The following is a 19,623-nucleotide window of genomic DNA, read 5'->3' as shown; positions in this document are numbered from 1 at the left end:
TATACAAGGATTTTTCACAGTACAAAAAATTTTTTATTTACTTATGGATCATAGTGCCGTTATGTAATAATTGTATTTTATACAACTGTGTATACTTTAATGTAAATGCAATATTATGTAATATTGTAATATAATTGCATACATTTATGTAATACAAAATATTTTCAATAAGTTTTAATAATTGTACAAAATATTTTCAATAAGTTTTAATAATTGTACAAAATGTTTAAGTGGTTAAGTCTAATATGATCATATTGAAAATAAAATAAATTCATTGGAAAATGTATTCTACATGCTTTTTATTTATGATCAAACTTCTAAGCTTCTATAGGAGGTCACAAATATTTTATAGTCCTGAATCCTGTTCTAAAATACACACAATAATATACATAAACTCGTCATATGAACTAACGTATTATGACTGATAGTTGATAGTTGATACACGTCAAAAGTAGAAGGATACCAATTGTATTTTCTACAAACATAAATAAGAACTGACGAGAACAACTGCCGTGGCTTGTTTTTCATTATCTTAACATTATTCGAATATCGGATATGGCCACAAGAATAACTATTTTGTATAACACCATTAAAAAATTATTAATTGCGTTATTTCATTGTCAAACCTATCATATCTATGTAAGTAAATGTGATAAATATGTAATATATATCAAAATTTAACATAATTTATATCTAATGATTAATATATAAATATTTATAAAATTATTCCAATTATAATTAGGTTAAGTTAAAATATTTTAGTTTATTATTTATATCACGCCAAACAGCATTTATAAAGTTATATACAGACAGGAATAATAAATAATAATAATAAACAAACATTATTGTAGTTATTAAGTCATGTCATAAAAATTGTAATGTATGGATTTTGATATGAATTTATATCAAACTCTGAGGAGCTCTTGCGGTAGTATTAGAGAACCTTAATATTAGAGTTATTAATTACAACAATAGACAATAGTAATGACAAGGTTAGACAAAGAAATTAGATAATATACTCACCGCTTACTAATAGATTTGTTTATAGTATTAGAGAATAGATATTTTATAACAGTATTAGAATACATACAATAGAATAAATTGAATAAAATAATACTAAGATAAGATAGAAAAATCATTACATAAAATTAAAATTAGATTTATACTTAGGCACTTTATTACAATATAATAAATAAAAAAAATAAAAGTTTTAACAGTCCAAACCGTTGTAGTATTTAGGGAATACCTACATTTTCCGTTATAATTACATTAATTAACAATGTATGAATACATTTTAAAATCACATACGATTTCATTATAAGTTTTATTATGCATACAATCTAAAACAAAGATCTCCGGATGAAAATAATTTTCTATTATCTTTTTTTTTTTTTGTCACTGCTATACAGATTGATGTATAAATTATAAAATACCTATATTGTCTATCAATATCACAAATCTATTCACACTCTTTTATGGTGACGTTGTAATTGAAAAAGTAAATAACAATAATATAATGTAGACAATGTAGTAATATAAATAATAAATATATACCTATTACTATAAAAATTAAATATTAATAATATCTATAAATGCAGTTTTCGGTAAAAATTAAATAAATTCACCGTAATACTTATAATAAAATAAATAACTTCAATTGCTATATCAAAAAAACAGGATCGTTAAATTGGGTCCCAGATGACCTTATCTTAGTAAATGAATTGGGACCTAGAAAAAAAAGGTAGTAAAAAAGTTGAATTCCGGAAAAAAAGAAGTAAGTAAATTGAGTCCTGGAAAAAAATGTTAGTACGTCGTTTATTCCATTTATTTAATATCTAATCAGATAAATAATAAAGATTTATTAGAAGTCAAATTTTAAAATTATGGTATAAGTATTATATATTTGGTATACATTCAAAATATATATGTGTTTTTATAACATTATTTCTAAATAAATATACGGTAAAAATAATTTAAAAAATCTTACTGTATAAATTAAAAAATATATTTCATTTCTATAAATATTAAATACTTTTATTTAAATTACAATCACGTTAGGTACCTAACGTTTTTTTTATCACGTTACATTACTTTTTCATTTAAAAAATAGGACGTTGCAAATAAAGTTATTTTTTTTTTTTGTCATTTTTAGATAACGCAGATAACAATTTGGTAATAAAATCATAGACATATTAGTAAATTCTTCATCAGTAATTAGTTGATAGTCAACATGAAAAATAATAAACATAATAAGTAATTATATTAAGATTTTTAGAATATTCTGTAAAAGTAAACTAGGGAGTTTTTGCATTATTTCATGGTATATCATTTTGTACATTATGTAGCACTATATCACCTTGACTAGACTACACAAAGGTATATTAAACATTATTAACGCAATTTAAAACTGGTGATGTGAAACATTGTAGCAATAAAGTAGGTTTATCAGTAATAAATGTCAAATAATAACATTAATTATTATTTTAGATAGACTAACAAATAACAAATCATAAGTCATTATTAATTTTAGATTTGAGCTAAATTATAATTTTTTATACTAATTCTTAAATTTTCTGTCAATAACATTAATATTTGACCACTTAGGTATCTCTAGTAATATTGTTAATTATCATTTTCAAAATAAAAAATTAATTTGATTAGTATTTAATTTTTCTCAAATATCCTAGCCCCTACGTTTTGTTACAAATTCTACATTTATAATCATATCTTATTTTAATAAAGTGGAAAATAACATGTTATTCCGTAGAAATTATTTTTAAAAAGGTAATGAAATTACTAATGTAATTTAAAAAACAATTTTGTTCAGTAATTTGTGATTTTTGTTACGTTACTATCTGGCACTGAATTCAATACAACCATTACAGTGACCATTACAGATTTAATATAAATATTATTTATTTAATTATAGTTGATCTTTCAGGGCGTTGCTTATAACAAATAAAATTAGGCACGTATACAGGGGGAGGTGTTTTGGAGGTTCATCCAAAAAAAAAAAAAAATGAAATAATTTCAAGGAGGAAAAAAATGTTGTATTATGTTGCAGCACAATTTTTATTGCTATATTTTGTAATCTCCCCTCCACCAAATTTTTTTTTTGTACACGTGTCTGAATAAAATAATATACTTACTAATGTATTTATTCTGTTTTAAACTTAATTAAATACATAAGCTATACAAATCATATTTTTACACATTAATTTGGAAGATTTTGACCGAATATAAAATGCAGGTGTGAAATTATATAAAGTTATAGTAATTAATGGAATTGTTTTATTTTTGTAACATATGGAAACCCAATACAAATAAAAAAAACTGTCGTTCTTCGTAAACTAACAAACCTTTTTATGTCTCGTTCTTTAAAATGAAATATTTTAACAAATTTGATTCGAGGATAAAACCGTATAGGATTACTTATATATTGAATTTCAGAACCTTGAATATTATGACTTACTACCTGTAAATCGCTAATATAAATATAATGATAACAACATTTTAATTTTAATTCACTTAGTTATAGATTATTTCGGGTACTTAATGTGTATCAAACTATCAACATATACTCTTACATTTTATAGTCGTACGTTGGTGGGTGGATATCGGAAAAATAATAAAAAACATAAATCACAACTGGCGTCTGGCAGTGTACGCGCGGTTACCAAATTTGCCAAGTAGGATTTAAATACAGTTTAATAGTAAGTAATGATGTGTGTATAATGCATGTATATTTGTATATATTTTACTATACATGATTAATCTAAAACAATAATATTTTGTGCCTGTAACATGTGCTTGTTAAATGTATACAATATAACCATTGAAATCAAATTAGTATTGTTTTTAATTATAACATTTGAAAATTTCTTTTTGACTAAGCATAGTACATCCTCAAAAATATATTTATATTTATAATATTTAATTATTTTTATTGATAAAATATGTTATAACATCAATTTAAAATAAAAAATTTAATTCCAGATTACTATATATATTAATTTATAAATAAACTGATCTACAAATTGACAACTGAAATATTACATATATCTTTTATTTACTAAATTAAATAAAACAAGCAAAGAATGAAAAAATGTTTCAATATTTTGACATCTCCCATGGTCTTACTAGGTTGAATTCCAACGCAACGCATCCAAGTAGTTTATTCTTTTTATTTTTTATACTTATTACGCCTTTATATTTTCCGTAATAATACACTTTTGGAAAGTTATGATCTTGTAAATACTTTATGTCGAGCCCTTTTGTTGTATATGTGCCCTATAAATAGATAATTAATAAGTATAATTTTACAATATAATATAAATAGTTTAACCTATAAGTTTATAATATATAACGAGTCTAAAAAAATTGTTCCGTTAAAAGTAGAAACAGGGGTTAATATTGGTTAATACCAGAGTGACATTAACCGTTAATTATTGGTTTGGTTCTTTAATTCGTCTTTGAACTTTATTTGCAATAAACGTTAAATTAAGTTATGTTTAAAAAACGTTTATGGGTCTAGCGTTATAAATTAAATGGGTTATTAAAAATTTTACTAGAAAAACGTTAAAAATGTTTTATAAAAACAATATTTTCTTACCCGAGGTAATGGACAGTGATTGGAAATATTGAAACTACTCGTGGCTGAAAACCAAACATTTCCCATCACATATTTCAACTTGCTACATGCATTATCAGTTAAATATACGTATGAATTTTTTTTCCAACCACCAATTAAGCTCCAGGATGACAGGTTAATATCTAGCTATAAATTAGAATACAAAATTGCAATATAATAACAGTTACAATACAAAATTAAATATTGTTATATTGTTTATACTACATGATTCTATTTAGAACCTATTTATGCATCGTAGTTTATATTAATGTTTTTTGTTCAATATTTAACAAAAATTTGAGTTTTATACAACTTTCATAAATCAAATTCTAACTTATCTAAGTTAATATTACCTTCACAATTTATAAATATAGTTACATAATAAAAGTAAAAACCTCTAACTTGTATTAGTTCAAATTGCGTTATACAGTTACACAATTACCTGCTACTTGGTTACCTACCTATCATAATACATCTCCGGTGATATACAAAATTATTTAAAAATTATAATAAATTGTATAACATGTTATAATATTGCAATTTGTATTATTTTAATCAATTTCAGGTACCTATAATGCCTTATACTTTTAACATAATTTCTTTATTTAAATTGCTGCTAGTGGATTGGCTACCGGTATATTTGCACCCTTTTTGCACTAAAAATAAATATCAGAGACGAATATCTACATTACGGTTTTATTGACTAGTCCTATATTCACAGAAAATATGCATCTAAAATAAAAAAAATACAAACTCAATTTCGTTAAAAATTGGACATGTCCTCTTTGTGCAATTAGTGATTTTTTAGTTTTTAATTATATTTCAAAAACAATAGTGATAGAGTTCCTTTTACATTTTAGTGTTATTATATCGTATTTTATTAAAACAAATCACAATGGCTGTTGATCAGTGGCGTACCTACCTATGTAAGATTTCTTTGGGCGGAAAGATATGACTAAAATTTTCAATGCCAAACGTCCCTGCATATTATCGTCTACTAATAAAATTATAAATGAAACAAACACAACTATTACCACATAAATATAATCAAAAAATAAATGATTCAAATGGGAAAAATTTCTCCCAAATCTATAATAATTGTAAACGAAATACGAATGATTGTATTTCAGAGCTACCACATAAAATTATTCATCGTGAACTAATGGCAATTGAAAATATAGACCTATTACATGATAATAATATTTATCTAGAACAAGAAAATCCATACATAGACAATGTCGAAAAATAATTCTCACAGCACCTACTTCATTAAACGAATTCATCCAACAATTATTAAAAATCAATATAATTCAACTACCTATTGTAATTCAAATTTTGTATTTAATAAAAGTGTTATGTAATAAATAATTAAAACCTCAAAATATACTTTTGGATTTTAATTATCTATTAATAATGCCATTATGTGTATTTTTCCAAATGTATAATTTAAATGTTGTTGGTTTTATCTTGAACAATCATGGTACAGACGAATTTGAAAATTGGGACTTAAACTGAATACGACATAAATGAATCGAAAATGTCATATTGGTTAAAGTATTTCTTTAAATTGGCTTTTCTATATCTTCTACTGAAATTTCAAATATATTTATAAACTATTTACTATTGTATCTGATGATTTTAAGATATTATAGCATTTTCTGAGCCGTTTTGATAGGTTAAGCAACCTGCAGACAAGCTAAAGACTACCAATAGTCCAGAATAATATGAATCAGCGTCGTTTGAAATAGTGTCACCGATTTTTGCCAAAAATTAACTTTCCATTTTCCACAAAATTATAAAAAACTATTTATTAAATTATAAATTATAGAATTTTAAAGTTTGGTAACCCTTACGTTAAGCTTCAATAATATTATATTTTTTAGTAATAAAAATGTGTATAAAGGTACCAATACACAGTATACACTATATAATAATCGTACATCTTCAACTGTTTAATTCATTACGCACGGTTTTTTCAAGTTTTTATACAATATGTATAAGTACAGTAATATTATAAAGATATTATATAAATTATTAAAAAGATGACCAAAACAAAACATATAAAATAAATTATTTTTCTTAGAACAATCACTAATTTAAGTATAATAATTAAAAAGTAATAAGATACAAAAATTTTGTTTTATATAAAAAAAAAAAAATTAAGTACATAATATTATTATTGTGTAAAGTTATTAATATATTTGCTTATTTACTGAATGCAGTAAATTTGCATAGTTTTGATAAAAATATCAAAGAACAATAAAATTGTATAACGCACACCCATCAATTGATAATTTTATTGAAGTATACTAAATGAACACCAAGCAAAGGTTTACATTACAATTTACAACGATAAAATGTTTAGTCATGCGAGTATTATAAACAAACAATTTAAAAACAAATATACAGGAAAAATTGTAATCGAAATGTTGAAAAAATACATCTGCTAGACCTTAAAAATTACTAAGTTATTTATAACAATGCACTAAATAATATACACAATTGCACAACGATGTTACATTAATGCAAAAAGCAATATACAAGTACGATAAGATAAGAAAAAAGTACACAATATTTCTAAATTCTCTAAATGAAGCTATATGGGGCAAGCCGGCAGGGCATATGGTTATATCTCAACTGAGAAAACAATAAATTTGTTTTTGGAACCTATGATTTACTAATAAATCTATAATAAGTAAACTTACAAATAGGGTTATAGAAATTTGATTTATATCAAACAAAATTCAATAATATAAATTAAAATTTTCATTTTTCAATCATTTTAAAATTACTAATATCTACTTTTAAACTACTTAACACGTTTTTATGTATTCTTGTGCAGTGATAACATGGATGTTGGTACTAAAAACGTTTATTTACAGCAACTATATTTGTAATTTTTCATCAATCCATATTTAAAACAATATTATTAATTAAAGAACACTATTTAATGTATTAATTTTAAACACACAACTTAAAATAATATACATTCATAACATAACATAAATTCATACATAAAATTGAAAATAATATCGATAATATTGTATGTGGCTAAAAGACAAATAAGTGTTACTTACTTTAGAAGAATCATCAAAAGATTCTTTGAATGTTAAATTTCCTTTCATTTCAGTTGTGTTTTGTGACTTTTTACTAAAATATAAATTCCATCCAAGAATTTGATCTTTTGTAGATTCACAAGGATATATTGCTAAAAATATAATCCTATACTCTCCCTGTAATAAAACATATTATTCTTAATTATTATTATCCTAAAATTAATTGTACAACAAAATTTTACATAATAATAATTAATGTACTCATAAAACATAATAATAAATTAATAAATAATAATATCGTAAAAACTATACATATACTATAATATACAATATAGAGTTCCATGACTTTTAAATTACCAAAGGTAAGTTTGGAAAAAAATTTATTTGTGGTTTTGCCATTAAACATAATCCAACTAGCACAATATACACTTTTAATAAAACCATTGTGTGGAAGTTATTTTTAAATATTGACAATTTTTTCCAGGTTTATTTTATATTTATATTTTTTAAATTTTTAAATAATTTTAAACAAAAATATATGACAATGTATAAATATTTTTTTATCAACTTTTACCATCTTTCAAGGTCCATCGATCGTTATCACTGTTATCAGTAATATATATTTTTATATGCACAATGCTAATAAATAATAAAAAACAAATAGGTATTACGGTAGAATCTCGGTAATACCACAGATATCAGACCACGCTACTGCTGGATTAACGAAAACGGCAGATTAATGAGGATTCACATAAAAACACATTTTTACTTATTAAAAATTTAAAAAATTATTTATTTGTTATTAAAAAATGAATAACCTTATTGTACTTCAATGTTAACTGAATAAAAATAAAATATCTAATAATTTTATTCAAATTTAATCTGTTATTACTTAGTTTTATCTAACGTTTTATCGTTTAAGACAGTAACTTTATATACAAATACATAATATATAGCTGGACCATTGGACGTAACGGATTATCGAACGGCCGGATTACCGAGATTCTACTGTAATATGTATGTCTTGTATGATTTGTATGTACCTAATTGTAAATACTTTTTTTATTTGCTTGTACAATTTGTGAACTAAGTGTATTATAATATGTTTTAAAATTAATTATGATGAATAGTAATTTTCGATGTAGAAGAATATTTTAAATCGATACCATTTACGTTCTTCTGAAGATGGTTTTAACTGTACTTATTTTGCATTTAAAATACCTTTTTTTCTAATTTAAGTGCTTATTTTATTGTTTATACTTTATATTACCTCAAATTCTGAATCTTATTTTTTTACTATTCGTAAATTAAATTTTTCTGTCTACTGTGTACTGATCGTTAAGTATAATAAAATTATAAAGCGGTGGAATGGAACAACATCGTCCATATAATTATTCTAATAGTCAAAAGCCATGCATCCTTCTGATGTATTTGTGCGACGATATCCCAGAAAAAGATTTTCCGCCATCAAAGTACAAGTGCAAGTATTGCATTCAAATATTCGATATAATAATTTGTTCATCCACATCAAGAATAACGACGTCGATAATGTCTGATCGTTAGAGTTTTCGTAAATACGATATTTTTTAATAAATTTGTTATATTATACAATATACAATTTTAATTATGTGCATTTATTAAGCACTGTGATCTCCGAGTTATATCACGTTTTTAAATTTTTAAAATAATAACTGTTTATGGGATAACTAAATCATGAACAGATTGAATAGCGATATACTAACATTAAGTTATCCAACTATGATACACAATACGGTAAGACAGTACTCTGCAGTGTGCACCGTCTGAAAGGATATAAAAGAATTCGTAGAAAACTATATCAGAAAACTTATCGAGTTTAAGAATGATGAGATCCTGAAATAAATTAACCGGTTGTTATGAATATTAAGGAAGTCAGGATAGGACAATAGATTTTCATTTAGTACAACTCCATTATATTTATACAAACTAAATAAATACTAACTAAATGTTAGCGAGATCGAAAGTCTATGAATGTGTAAAACGATTATTTCTTTGATGAAATACATACATCATATTATATAATGCTAGACGAATTACGCTGATGTAGACTTTTTTTCTACATGCCTTTAAACTACATGTTAAATACATACTCTATAATAGTATAATCTATATTATTTTTATTCAATATTCTTTACACATGTTATTAATTACTGAAAAATTATGAAAACGAATTCCAAATTAATTACCTTATACGACTGTAGCTAGTTTCCGATACACTAGTTAAAAAAGATGATACCTTAAACCATATGGCTTATACATACTAAAAACAAATTTATACACATTTTGAAAACTGTGACACTTAAGCTATTGAAAAGTAATTGTGCGACGAAATCCCGGAGAGAGATTTTCCACCATCAAAGTACAAGTGCAAGCAATGCATTCGAATATTTGATATAATAATTTGTTCACCCACATCAAGAATAACGACGACGATAACGTCAGGTTTTCGTAAATACGATATTTTTAATAAATTGATATTAGATTATGCATAGAATTTTTATAATGTGTATTTTTTAAACACTGTGATCTCTGAGTTATATCAACTTTTTAAAAAAATTTGGATAATATCCGTCAAACAAAATCATGAACAGATTGAATAGCGATATACCATCATCAAGTTTTCAATGAAAATTAATTTATGCAGTAACAGTCTATCAGCATATATTTCTAATTATATTTTATTATTTAGTTGTATCGTTAAAACTTATAAGCTATAAGTATTCATATTTGACAAAAAAAAAAACAAATTTCTTATTATAATATTATTTAATTTAGTATAACTCACTGTTCTTAACTGATAAACCATAAACATTACTAGTGTAGGTTTTCTTTTATAATAATTCCAGTAAAGACGACTTTATTAAAAAAAATTGACAACAGTGGTTATGTCTAATTATTTAATTTTGTTGGTAAAACAGTGGTGAAAAACAAATGCCGATAAAATAAAAAACTGCATTTTATTATATTTTATAGTATGTACACTGATTTCATTTTAAATGTATTCAATTACAATATTTCCTTACACCACATGTATTTAATTATACGCAAGATTCATTCATTAAATTGATTCCCATGGCCGTACAAAGCTTAACTCAGCAGCTATACAACCAAGTAGCTTATTATTTTTGTTTTTTACTTTACCTACATATTTATATTTTCCATAAAAATATACTTTAGGAAAATTGTTGTCATTAAAAAGTGTTGTGTCGTATCCCGATGATTTATATATACCCTGTAAATATCCAATAACAATATTAACAATACGTCAATAAAACATATAAATTATTTAATTAAGTATTTTTAATTTTTACTATAAAACATGTAATGAATTCCTCTGTTTCTTTTAATAAAAATGTATGAATAAAATAGCTTGATTTTTTTGTTAAAAAAGGTGTGGATACATAATATTTATTTCTATAGTCTTATTTTAATATTTTTGAAATTTTTTATTAAATGGCTATTCTTTTATAAATATATTATTGAAATTCTTTATTGAAATGTATTTAGAAACATTTATCTATAGTGCGCCGATCCTCGTTCGAAATTTATAAATTTATAGTACTAACATTATTACTTAAATATCTTAATAAATAGGGCCATTTCAAATGTTTTAATATAGTTCGAATTCAGAACGTCAGAAATCGTGAACGCATCAAAGACAAGCGGCTAAAACTGCGATATCAAAAGCATATACGTATTTACGATTCATTGATTTTTCTTGCATAAGAGAAAATATGAAGTATTATTCTAAGTGCCCATACTGTAATCAAACAGATGTTTGTATATGTAACTTGATCATGTTCCAGTTTTTTAAAGGCCATAGAAATTTTTTTAAGTATGTAATTATTGTGTTCATACATTTAATATAACTGGTCGTTTATTCCTTGTACTCAGGTTAATATTTCTTTTCATTTTATCAGAAATAGATAAATGTAAATATCTAATTATTTCAGTAAGCATATGATTTCAAATGATTTCATTTTATAATTTTATACCATTCGAAATGATCACATATAACTTAAACCAGAATTTTACAAACAATTATACAAAATATAAGTTAACATTAAATATTACCTTTGGTATCGGGCAGTTTGCTGTTGATGCATTGAAAACCTTTGTAAACGCAATCCATGCATTTCCAAGAATACTTTTCATTTTAGAACAGGCATTATTAGTGACATAAATAAGAGAATTTGGTTTCCAACCACCAGTTAAACTCCAAGAAGAAAAGTTGACATCCAACTAGGTATACACAAATTTAAACCATATTCAATGTTATATTAGTAATTAAAAATTAAAAATTGTTTAGCTGATAATAGATCATCAATAGTAATACTAAATGGTAAATATATTATACTCATTAAATAAACTGTTGTTTTCCGGTATTTACAGAAAGATGTTATTAAATTTAGATTAATAAAAAATGATTTGTTATAGTAAAAATATTAAATATATATTATTAAATAAGTAAATATTAATAATATATAAATCAATATACTCCAATAAATGTATATGAATCTACTGTACTATAATAAATAAATACATTTTTATGTTTTTTTTATTATTTTTAGATTGTAATGTACCAATATTAAAAATTAGGTTGACAACCGTCTCCGCTACTACGTTTGTTGAATACAATAAATTATACTATATAATATTACGTAAGTCATTTTATAGGTACTTAATGCACCTACAACAGAATGGTATTTCGACCTACCTTAATTTTTAATAATTGGTTTTTAAAATAACTTAGACAAAATTTGCTATACTTTTTAAATAGTATTATTTTTTTTAGAAAAAATAATTATTCAATTTGTAGTTTAAAAACCTAATATTTAGCAACAAATAACAATTATTGTTGATATAGACGATATAGTTACACAAGATATACATAATTATTATTATTAAATTATATTTTATTTGGTACCACCTAATAATAGTTATTTCTAAAACATAACTTTAAAGAAAAATTATATAGTTTTATACATAGCCAAATATTCCATTTTTAAATGAATATTCATAATACCTATCCTAATAATATATAATAATTATGTGTTATTACATAATTTTACAGAACCTTATAATTAATAATTTTTGAATTATATCATAACAAAATTATGCACTAATACTGAAAATATATTTATAATCCTATTGACCAACTCCGATTTAAATTTTTAATAATTAACAATTAAAATTAAAAATTATTTTAATACTATAATAATAAAGGTATCTTTATTATTAGTATTATCACATACTATGTAAAAATCTATTGAATTCAATTTATTGTAAACTGAAATAGCATACTATTTAAATATACTTACTACTAAAGAATCGTCAAATGGTATCTCCAATGTTAAATTCCCTCTAATTTCGGTTATATTAGATGACTTTTTACTCAAATATAAATTTACCTTGAACGGTAGATCTTTTGTTTCTCCACATTGATACATTGCTGTTACTATTATTCGATATTCTCCCTATTACAATACAAATTATGTAACAGTTAAAACTTATTAAATAAATGTATAACATAAAATATGTTTTTTTTTTAATAATCTAGGAATTTATTAATTTACCAAAGGCAAGTTGGGCATAAATTTTGTTTGTGCATTAGATACGGTTAAGAAGCCAATTAACAGGTACAATTTTAAAAAAATCATTTTGATATTCTTCGACCAGCTTTCATAAAACTAATAATCAATTTGTATATAAGTTATTGAGAATGAAATAAATATATTATTAATTATTATATTGTGTAACTGTTGATATAGACTGTACATTTAAAATATGGATCATGAATCTAATCTAGTATACATTTACATTTTACTTTGCATTGTATTAGTAACGTAAGTACGTCATATATTACAATAGATTTTTTATTGCCATGACCGTAATATAATTTTTTCACACTATAAAAAACACAATGCACCATGGATAATAGGTAAGTAATACAAAACAACTTTAAATATAAAATAATTTAAAAATTAATGTGATATTGATTCTAATCATCATCCGTTTTATATTTTTATTTAATGATTTTATCATTGATATTATTATTCTATTTTTATTATTTGCATTTACTGTACTTATGTAATATAAATATTAATTTATTGTATGTTTTACTATGTGCACAATTTGATCTCATAGTTATATCAAATTTTCAATAGTTTAAATATATAATCATCCATTTAATGGGATAACTATATTATCATGGACAGATACAACCATGAAACACAATAGGGAAGGACAGTTTTCTGCAGTGTTCACTGAAGGGGTATACAAGAATACATAGAGAACTGTATCCAAAAGTCGATGGAGTTAAAGGATGATGAGATACTGAAGCTCAATTAACAGGTTATTAAGAATATGCACCAGGATTATTTAAGGACGTCGGAATAGAACAATAGATTTTAATTTAGCATAATTTCATTATATTTATACGAACTAAACAAAAATATTAAGCGAGATCGAAAGTCAATTACACTGTAAAACGATTGTTGCTTTTCTATAATATACAGCTCCTAAATATTGCTAGACGAATTACACAAGCATAACACTGCTACTCTAGCATAGTGTTAAAATGTTACCTAAACTTTCCTGCAACTGATATGAATTTCGAGTATACTAGATGATTGCGTACTATGTATGTCACTGTAAAGTTGAATTGTATTATAAACCATTATTTATGATGACAATTATTGTATGCAGTAACAGTTTATTAGCCTATGTCTCTAAGGTTATTTTATTGAATTAGTTGTATCGTTATAAACTTATAACACTTATAATTACTATTCATGTTTGACAAAAAACAAATTTTTTATTACAATATTATTTCATTTATATGTACTAACTGTTCTTAACTAATAAACTTTCATAAAATTAATAATCAATTAATTTAAGTTATTAATAATGAAATAAATGTATTATTGATTATTATGTGTAACTGTTGCTAAAGACTATACATTCGAAATGTGTATGGATCTAGTCTAGTATACATTTACATTAAAATTTGCCTTGTATTAGTAACATAATATATTACAATAGATTTTTTATTATCACGACCGTAATATAATTTTTTTACACTATAAAAAACACAATACAACATGGATAATAGGTAAGTAATACAAAACAACATTAAATATAAAAAAAATTACAAATCAATGTGATATTGATTATAATCATCATCCGTTTTATATTTTTATCTAATGATTTTATCATAGATATAATTGTTATTGAATTTTTGTTATTTGCATTTACTGTATGTTTTACTATTTCCATACTGCGATCTCTTAATTATATCAAATTTTTAATATTTTAAGTATATAATCCGGTTATAGATGCATGAAACATAATAAAGAAGGACAGTCTTCGGCAGTGTGCACACTATGAAGGGATATAACAGAGTTCGTAGAGAACTACATACAAAATCCTATCGAGTTTAAGGATGATGAGATCCTCAAATTGAATTCACGGGTTATTAAGAATACGCACCAGGATGATTTAAGGACGTCGGGATAGAACAATAGATATTAATTTAGTACAACTATAATATTTATAAAAACTAAATAAAAATGTCAGCGAGATCAATGTCTATAAACGTGTAAAGCGATTGTTGCTTTAATGTAATACATATACATCCTATATAATGCTACACGAATTACGCTGGCGTAAGACTACACACCTCTAGCACTGTGATAAAAAATATTTTTTTTATTTTTTACTACAATAGGTACTTTATGTATATTAAACAACTTGTTAAATACATTCTCGATATTATTTTTATTCAATAGTCTTTACTCATTTTATTGTTTACTGAAGAATTATGAAAATGAGTTCCAAATTAATTTGGTACCTTATAGTTATAAGACTTTAGTTTCCGTTACACTAGTTAATATAGACTATACTTTAAACCTTGTAAAAATATATTGATACACATTTTGAAATAATTGTAACTTAAGCGATTGATAATAGATAGAATATCATTGGTCCTTGGCTGTCCCGTCCGTATTCGGGACCAAACAGTCTTATACTTTAGTAATTTGAGGTAGGTATTAGGTTTATTTAAAGAAATATAATATTATTTTACTATTATTACAAAAAGAACATACAAACTTATAAAATTATGAATCTATGTTTCATAAAAATCATTTAAATTATAACAACGATACAAAATAGTATACAATGAATAGGTACAATGCGTAGTATGTAGAAAGGAAAAAACCATGGAAATGTAACCTAAACTTGCGGCTGTAATGAGTGTCGAGTATACCACATCATTATGGGTTGAAAAGTTGAATCGTATTATAAACCATTATTTATGATAAAAACTAATAGTATGCAGTAACATTTTATCAGCATACATTTCTAAGAATATTTTATTATATAATTATTAATTATACCGTTATAACTATTCATATTTAAATATTTGGCAAAAAAACAAGATATTACGATATTATTTAATATAGCATTACTCACTGTTCATGACTGATTAACTATACAAATTATTAGCATAGGATTTATTTGATAATAATTCTAATGAGAAAAATTTTATTTTAAAAATGACAATAAAATAGAAAAATTGCATTTATATTACATTTTCCAATTTTACTCTGGTTTAATTTTAAATGTATACAATTACAATATTTCCTTATAACACAGACATTTTATTTTAACTACTATAGGTAATACCTAATACACAATATTCATTCATAAAATCGTTTCCCATGGCCGTACAATACTTAACTCAGCAGCTATACAACCAAGTAGCTTATTATTTTTGTTTTTTAGCTTACCCACATATTTATATTTTCCATAAAAATACACTTTAGGAAAATTGTTGTCATTTAAAAGTGTTGTGCCATATCCCGATGATTTATATATACCCTGTAAATATCAAAAAAAGGTATGAATACATAATATTTATTTATTTAGTCTTATTTTGCTATTTGTGTTAATTTTTATTAAATGGCTATATTTCTACAAATAGATCATTAAAATTTCTTATCGAAATGTATTTAGAAACATTTATCTGCATATCGTCAATATTTCCTTGTTCAAAATGTATAGTAGTATCACAAAAACTTATCTTTATAAATAGAGCTATTTTTAAATTGTAATTATAAGTACGAATTTAGTACGTCAGAAATCATAATACAAATTTAGACGCATTATAGACGAACGTCTAAATCAGCGATACCAAAAATTTACCTATCTTCCACTCATTATTATTTCTTGCAATGGAAAAAATATGAAGTAACATTCTTCGTGCCCGTCCTATAATCGTCAAACAGATGTTTGTTTATGTAACTATTGTTCTCTTCACAACCGTCTTTTATTATGGCATCAACATTTTTTCAAATAATTGTGATCATACATTATTTTGTAACTGTTCCTTTATTCTTTGTATCCTAGTTAATATTTCTTTTCATTTTATCAGAAATAGATAAATGTAAATATCTAATTATTTCAGTAAGCATATGATTTCAAATGATTTCATTTTATAATTTTATACCATTCGAAATGATCACATATAACTTAAACCAGAATTTTACAAACAATTATACAAAATATAAGTTAACATTAAATATTACCTTTGGTATCGGGCAGTTTGCTGTTGATGCATTGAAAACCTTTATAAACGCAATCCATGCATTTCCAAGAATACTTTTCACTTTAGAACAGGCATTATTAGTTACATAAACGATGGAATTTGGTTTCCAACCACCAGTTAAACTCCAAGAAGCAAAGTTTGCATCAAACTAAGTACACACAAATTTAAACCATATTTAATATTATATTAGTTAAGTTTTAGTTTAAAATTGTTTTAAGGTTTAGTTAAAAATAGTTAAACAATAATACTAAATCGTAAATACATAATAAAAAATTTTTGAGTTGTGGATTATCTAGATATTTTTTAAAAAAAACATTGATGGTCAAAAATGTTATGTAATAAAATAAAAATATTATAAAATATACCCGGCGGTAATTCAATTATTAAGCCCTAATCAATATTACAAGATTATATTAAATATTGGTTCTTAGTATTTTTATTATAGAGTAGTTAACGATTAGGGCTTTCAATGGACGCTAAAATATAGTCTTTAATAGTGGTTTTCAACCTGTGCATTGCGACTAACAGAGGCGTCGTTGGTTATTCTTATTATCAAAGAAGCTGCGTTCATGTTATAAACCAAAAATAAAATTGCAAAAATCTTTTTTTATTATTTCCATTATTCATATATGAGAGCCGTATAGGTATGTGATTCAAAATTTAAAAGGAGCCGTGGAACCAAAAAGATTGAAAACAACTGGTCTATAAGACGATTAATACGTAAACCATTAAGTTTTAATTTAAAACATTTATAATAAAAACCCAATTGACATTAAATGTACGGAATAGCTGATCAACTTCCCTGCCTTTATAATAACTTTTTTTTTAAATAATAGGGACAATTTAAAAGGATTTTTAAATAGTATGGTTCTCCTTTTTTAAAATAACAATACAATTTATAGTTAAAAAAGATAAAACTTTAAAAAAAATTTTGGTGAAATTACACTATACATTTTTAGTAGTATTAAATTATACATTTCTACAACATAACTTTTAAGAAAAAATTAGTTTTATACATACTCTAATATTCCATTTTTAAATTAAAATTCAAAAATATTTCAAAAATGTCATAATAATATGGATATATGTTATTGTTTAATTTTACAGAACCCTAAAATTAATATTTTTTTAATTATATCACAATAAAATTATGCACTAATACTAAAAATATATTTATAACTCTATATTGACCAACCCGAATTTAAATTTTTAAAATTCAACAATTACACTTAAAAAAAATGTTATGAATACAATAAAGGAGGTATCTTATATTATCATTAATATATAAAAATCAATGTTATTCAATTCATTGTAAACTGAAATCGCATATGATTTTAAATAGACTTACTACTATAGAATCGTCAAATGGTATTTCAGATGTCAAATTCCCTCTGATTTCGGTTAAATTAGATGACTTTTTACTCAAATATACATTAAACTTGATCGGTAGATCTTTTGTTTCTTCTGCACATTGATAAATTGCTGTTAATATCATTCGATATTCTCCCTATTACAATACAAATTATGTAACAGTTGAAACTTATTAAATAAATGTATAACATAAAATATGTTTTTTTTTTAATAATCTAGGAATTTATTAATTTACCAAAGGCAAGTTGGGCATAAATTTTGTTTTTGCATTAGATACGGTTAAGAAGCCAATTAACAGGTACAATTTAAAAAAAATCATTTTGATATTCTTTGACCAGCTTTCATAAAACTAATAATCAATTTAAATTTAAGTTATTGATAATGAAATAAATATATTATTAATTATTATATTGTGTAACTGTTGCTACAAATAATATATTTAAAATGTGGATCATGGATTTAGTCTAGTATATATTTACATTACAATTTGCCTTGTATTAGTAACGTAATATATTACGATAGATTTTTTATTACCATGACCGTAAAATATGTTTTTCACATTATAAAAACACAATACAACATGAATAATAGGTAATTAACACAAAACAACTTTAAATATAAAATAATTTAAAAATCAATGTGATATTGATTCTAATCATCATCCGTTTTATATTTTTATTTAATGATTTTATCATTGATATTATTAAACTATTTTTTTCATTTGCATTTACTGTACTTATGTAATATAAATATTAATTTATTGTATGTTTTACTATGTGCACAAAGTGATCTCGTAGTTATATCAAATTCTCAATAGTTTAAATATATAATCATCCATTTAATGGGATAACTATATTATCATGGACAGATACAACCATGAAACACAATAGGGAAGGACAGTTTTCTGCAGTGTTCAC

At 23.8% G+C, this 19,623-nt stretch overlaps 3 protein-coding genes across 3 annotated transcripts; all 3 read right to left on the bottom strand.

The window, feature by feature from the left end:
* Window positions 1-4,110: 4,110 nt before the first annotated feature.
* Window positions 4,111-8,130, bottom strand: LOC132928916 (uncharacterized). Its single transcript, XM_060993864.1, has 4 exons — window positions 8,044-8,130; window positions 7,708-7,863; window positions 4,613-4,777; window positions 4,111-4,290 (listed from the first exon to the last, which is right to left on the bottom strand). Exons 1-4 carry the CDS (start codon window positions 8,128-8,130, stop codon window positions 4,111-4,113), a joined length of 588 nt encoding a protein of 195 aa, XP_060849847.1.
* Window positions 8,131-10,663: 2,533 nt separating this feature from the next.
* On the bottom strand, window positions 10,664-13,593 carry LOC132930665 (uncharacterized). Its single transcript, XM_060996654.1, has 4 exons — window positions 13,302-13,593; window positions 13,047-13,202; window positions 11,800-11,967; window positions 10,664-10,957 (listed from the first exon to the last, which is right to left on the bottom strand). The coding sequence occupies exons 1-4, from the start codon at window positions 13,383-13,385 to the stop codon at window positions 10,784-10,786; spliced, it is 582 nt and encodes a 193-aa protein (XP_060852637.1). The 5' UTR covers window positions 13,386-13,593; the 3' UTR covers window positions 10,664-10,783.
* A 2,793-nt stretch (window positions 13,594-16,386) lies between these two features.
* LOC132928911 (uncharacterized) lies at window positions 16,387-19,025 on the bottom strand. The gene is made up of 4 exons (XM_060993858.1): window positions 18,942-19,025; window positions 18,684-18,842; window positions 17,316-17,483; window positions 16,387-16,608 (listed from the first exon to the last, which is right to left on the bottom strand). The coding sequence occupies exons 1-4, from the start codon at window positions 19,023-19,025 to the stop codon at window positions 16,432-16,434; spliced, it is 588 nt and encodes a 195-aa protein (XP_060849841.1). The 3' UTR covers window positions 16,387-16,431.
* Window positions 19,026-19,623: the final 598 nt, after the last annotated feature.

This window comes from Rhopalosiphum padi, chromosome 4 (assembly GCF_020882245.1).
Source record: "Rhopalosiphum padi isolate XX-2018 chromosome 4, ASM2088224v1, whole genome shotgun sequence".
NCBI lineage: Eukaryota > Metazoa > Arthropoda > Insecta > Hemiptera > Aphididae > Rhopalosiphum > Rhopalosiphum padi.
Note: the sequence above shows the minus strand (reverse complement) of the source record. Positions and strands in the feature narration are given on the sequence as shown.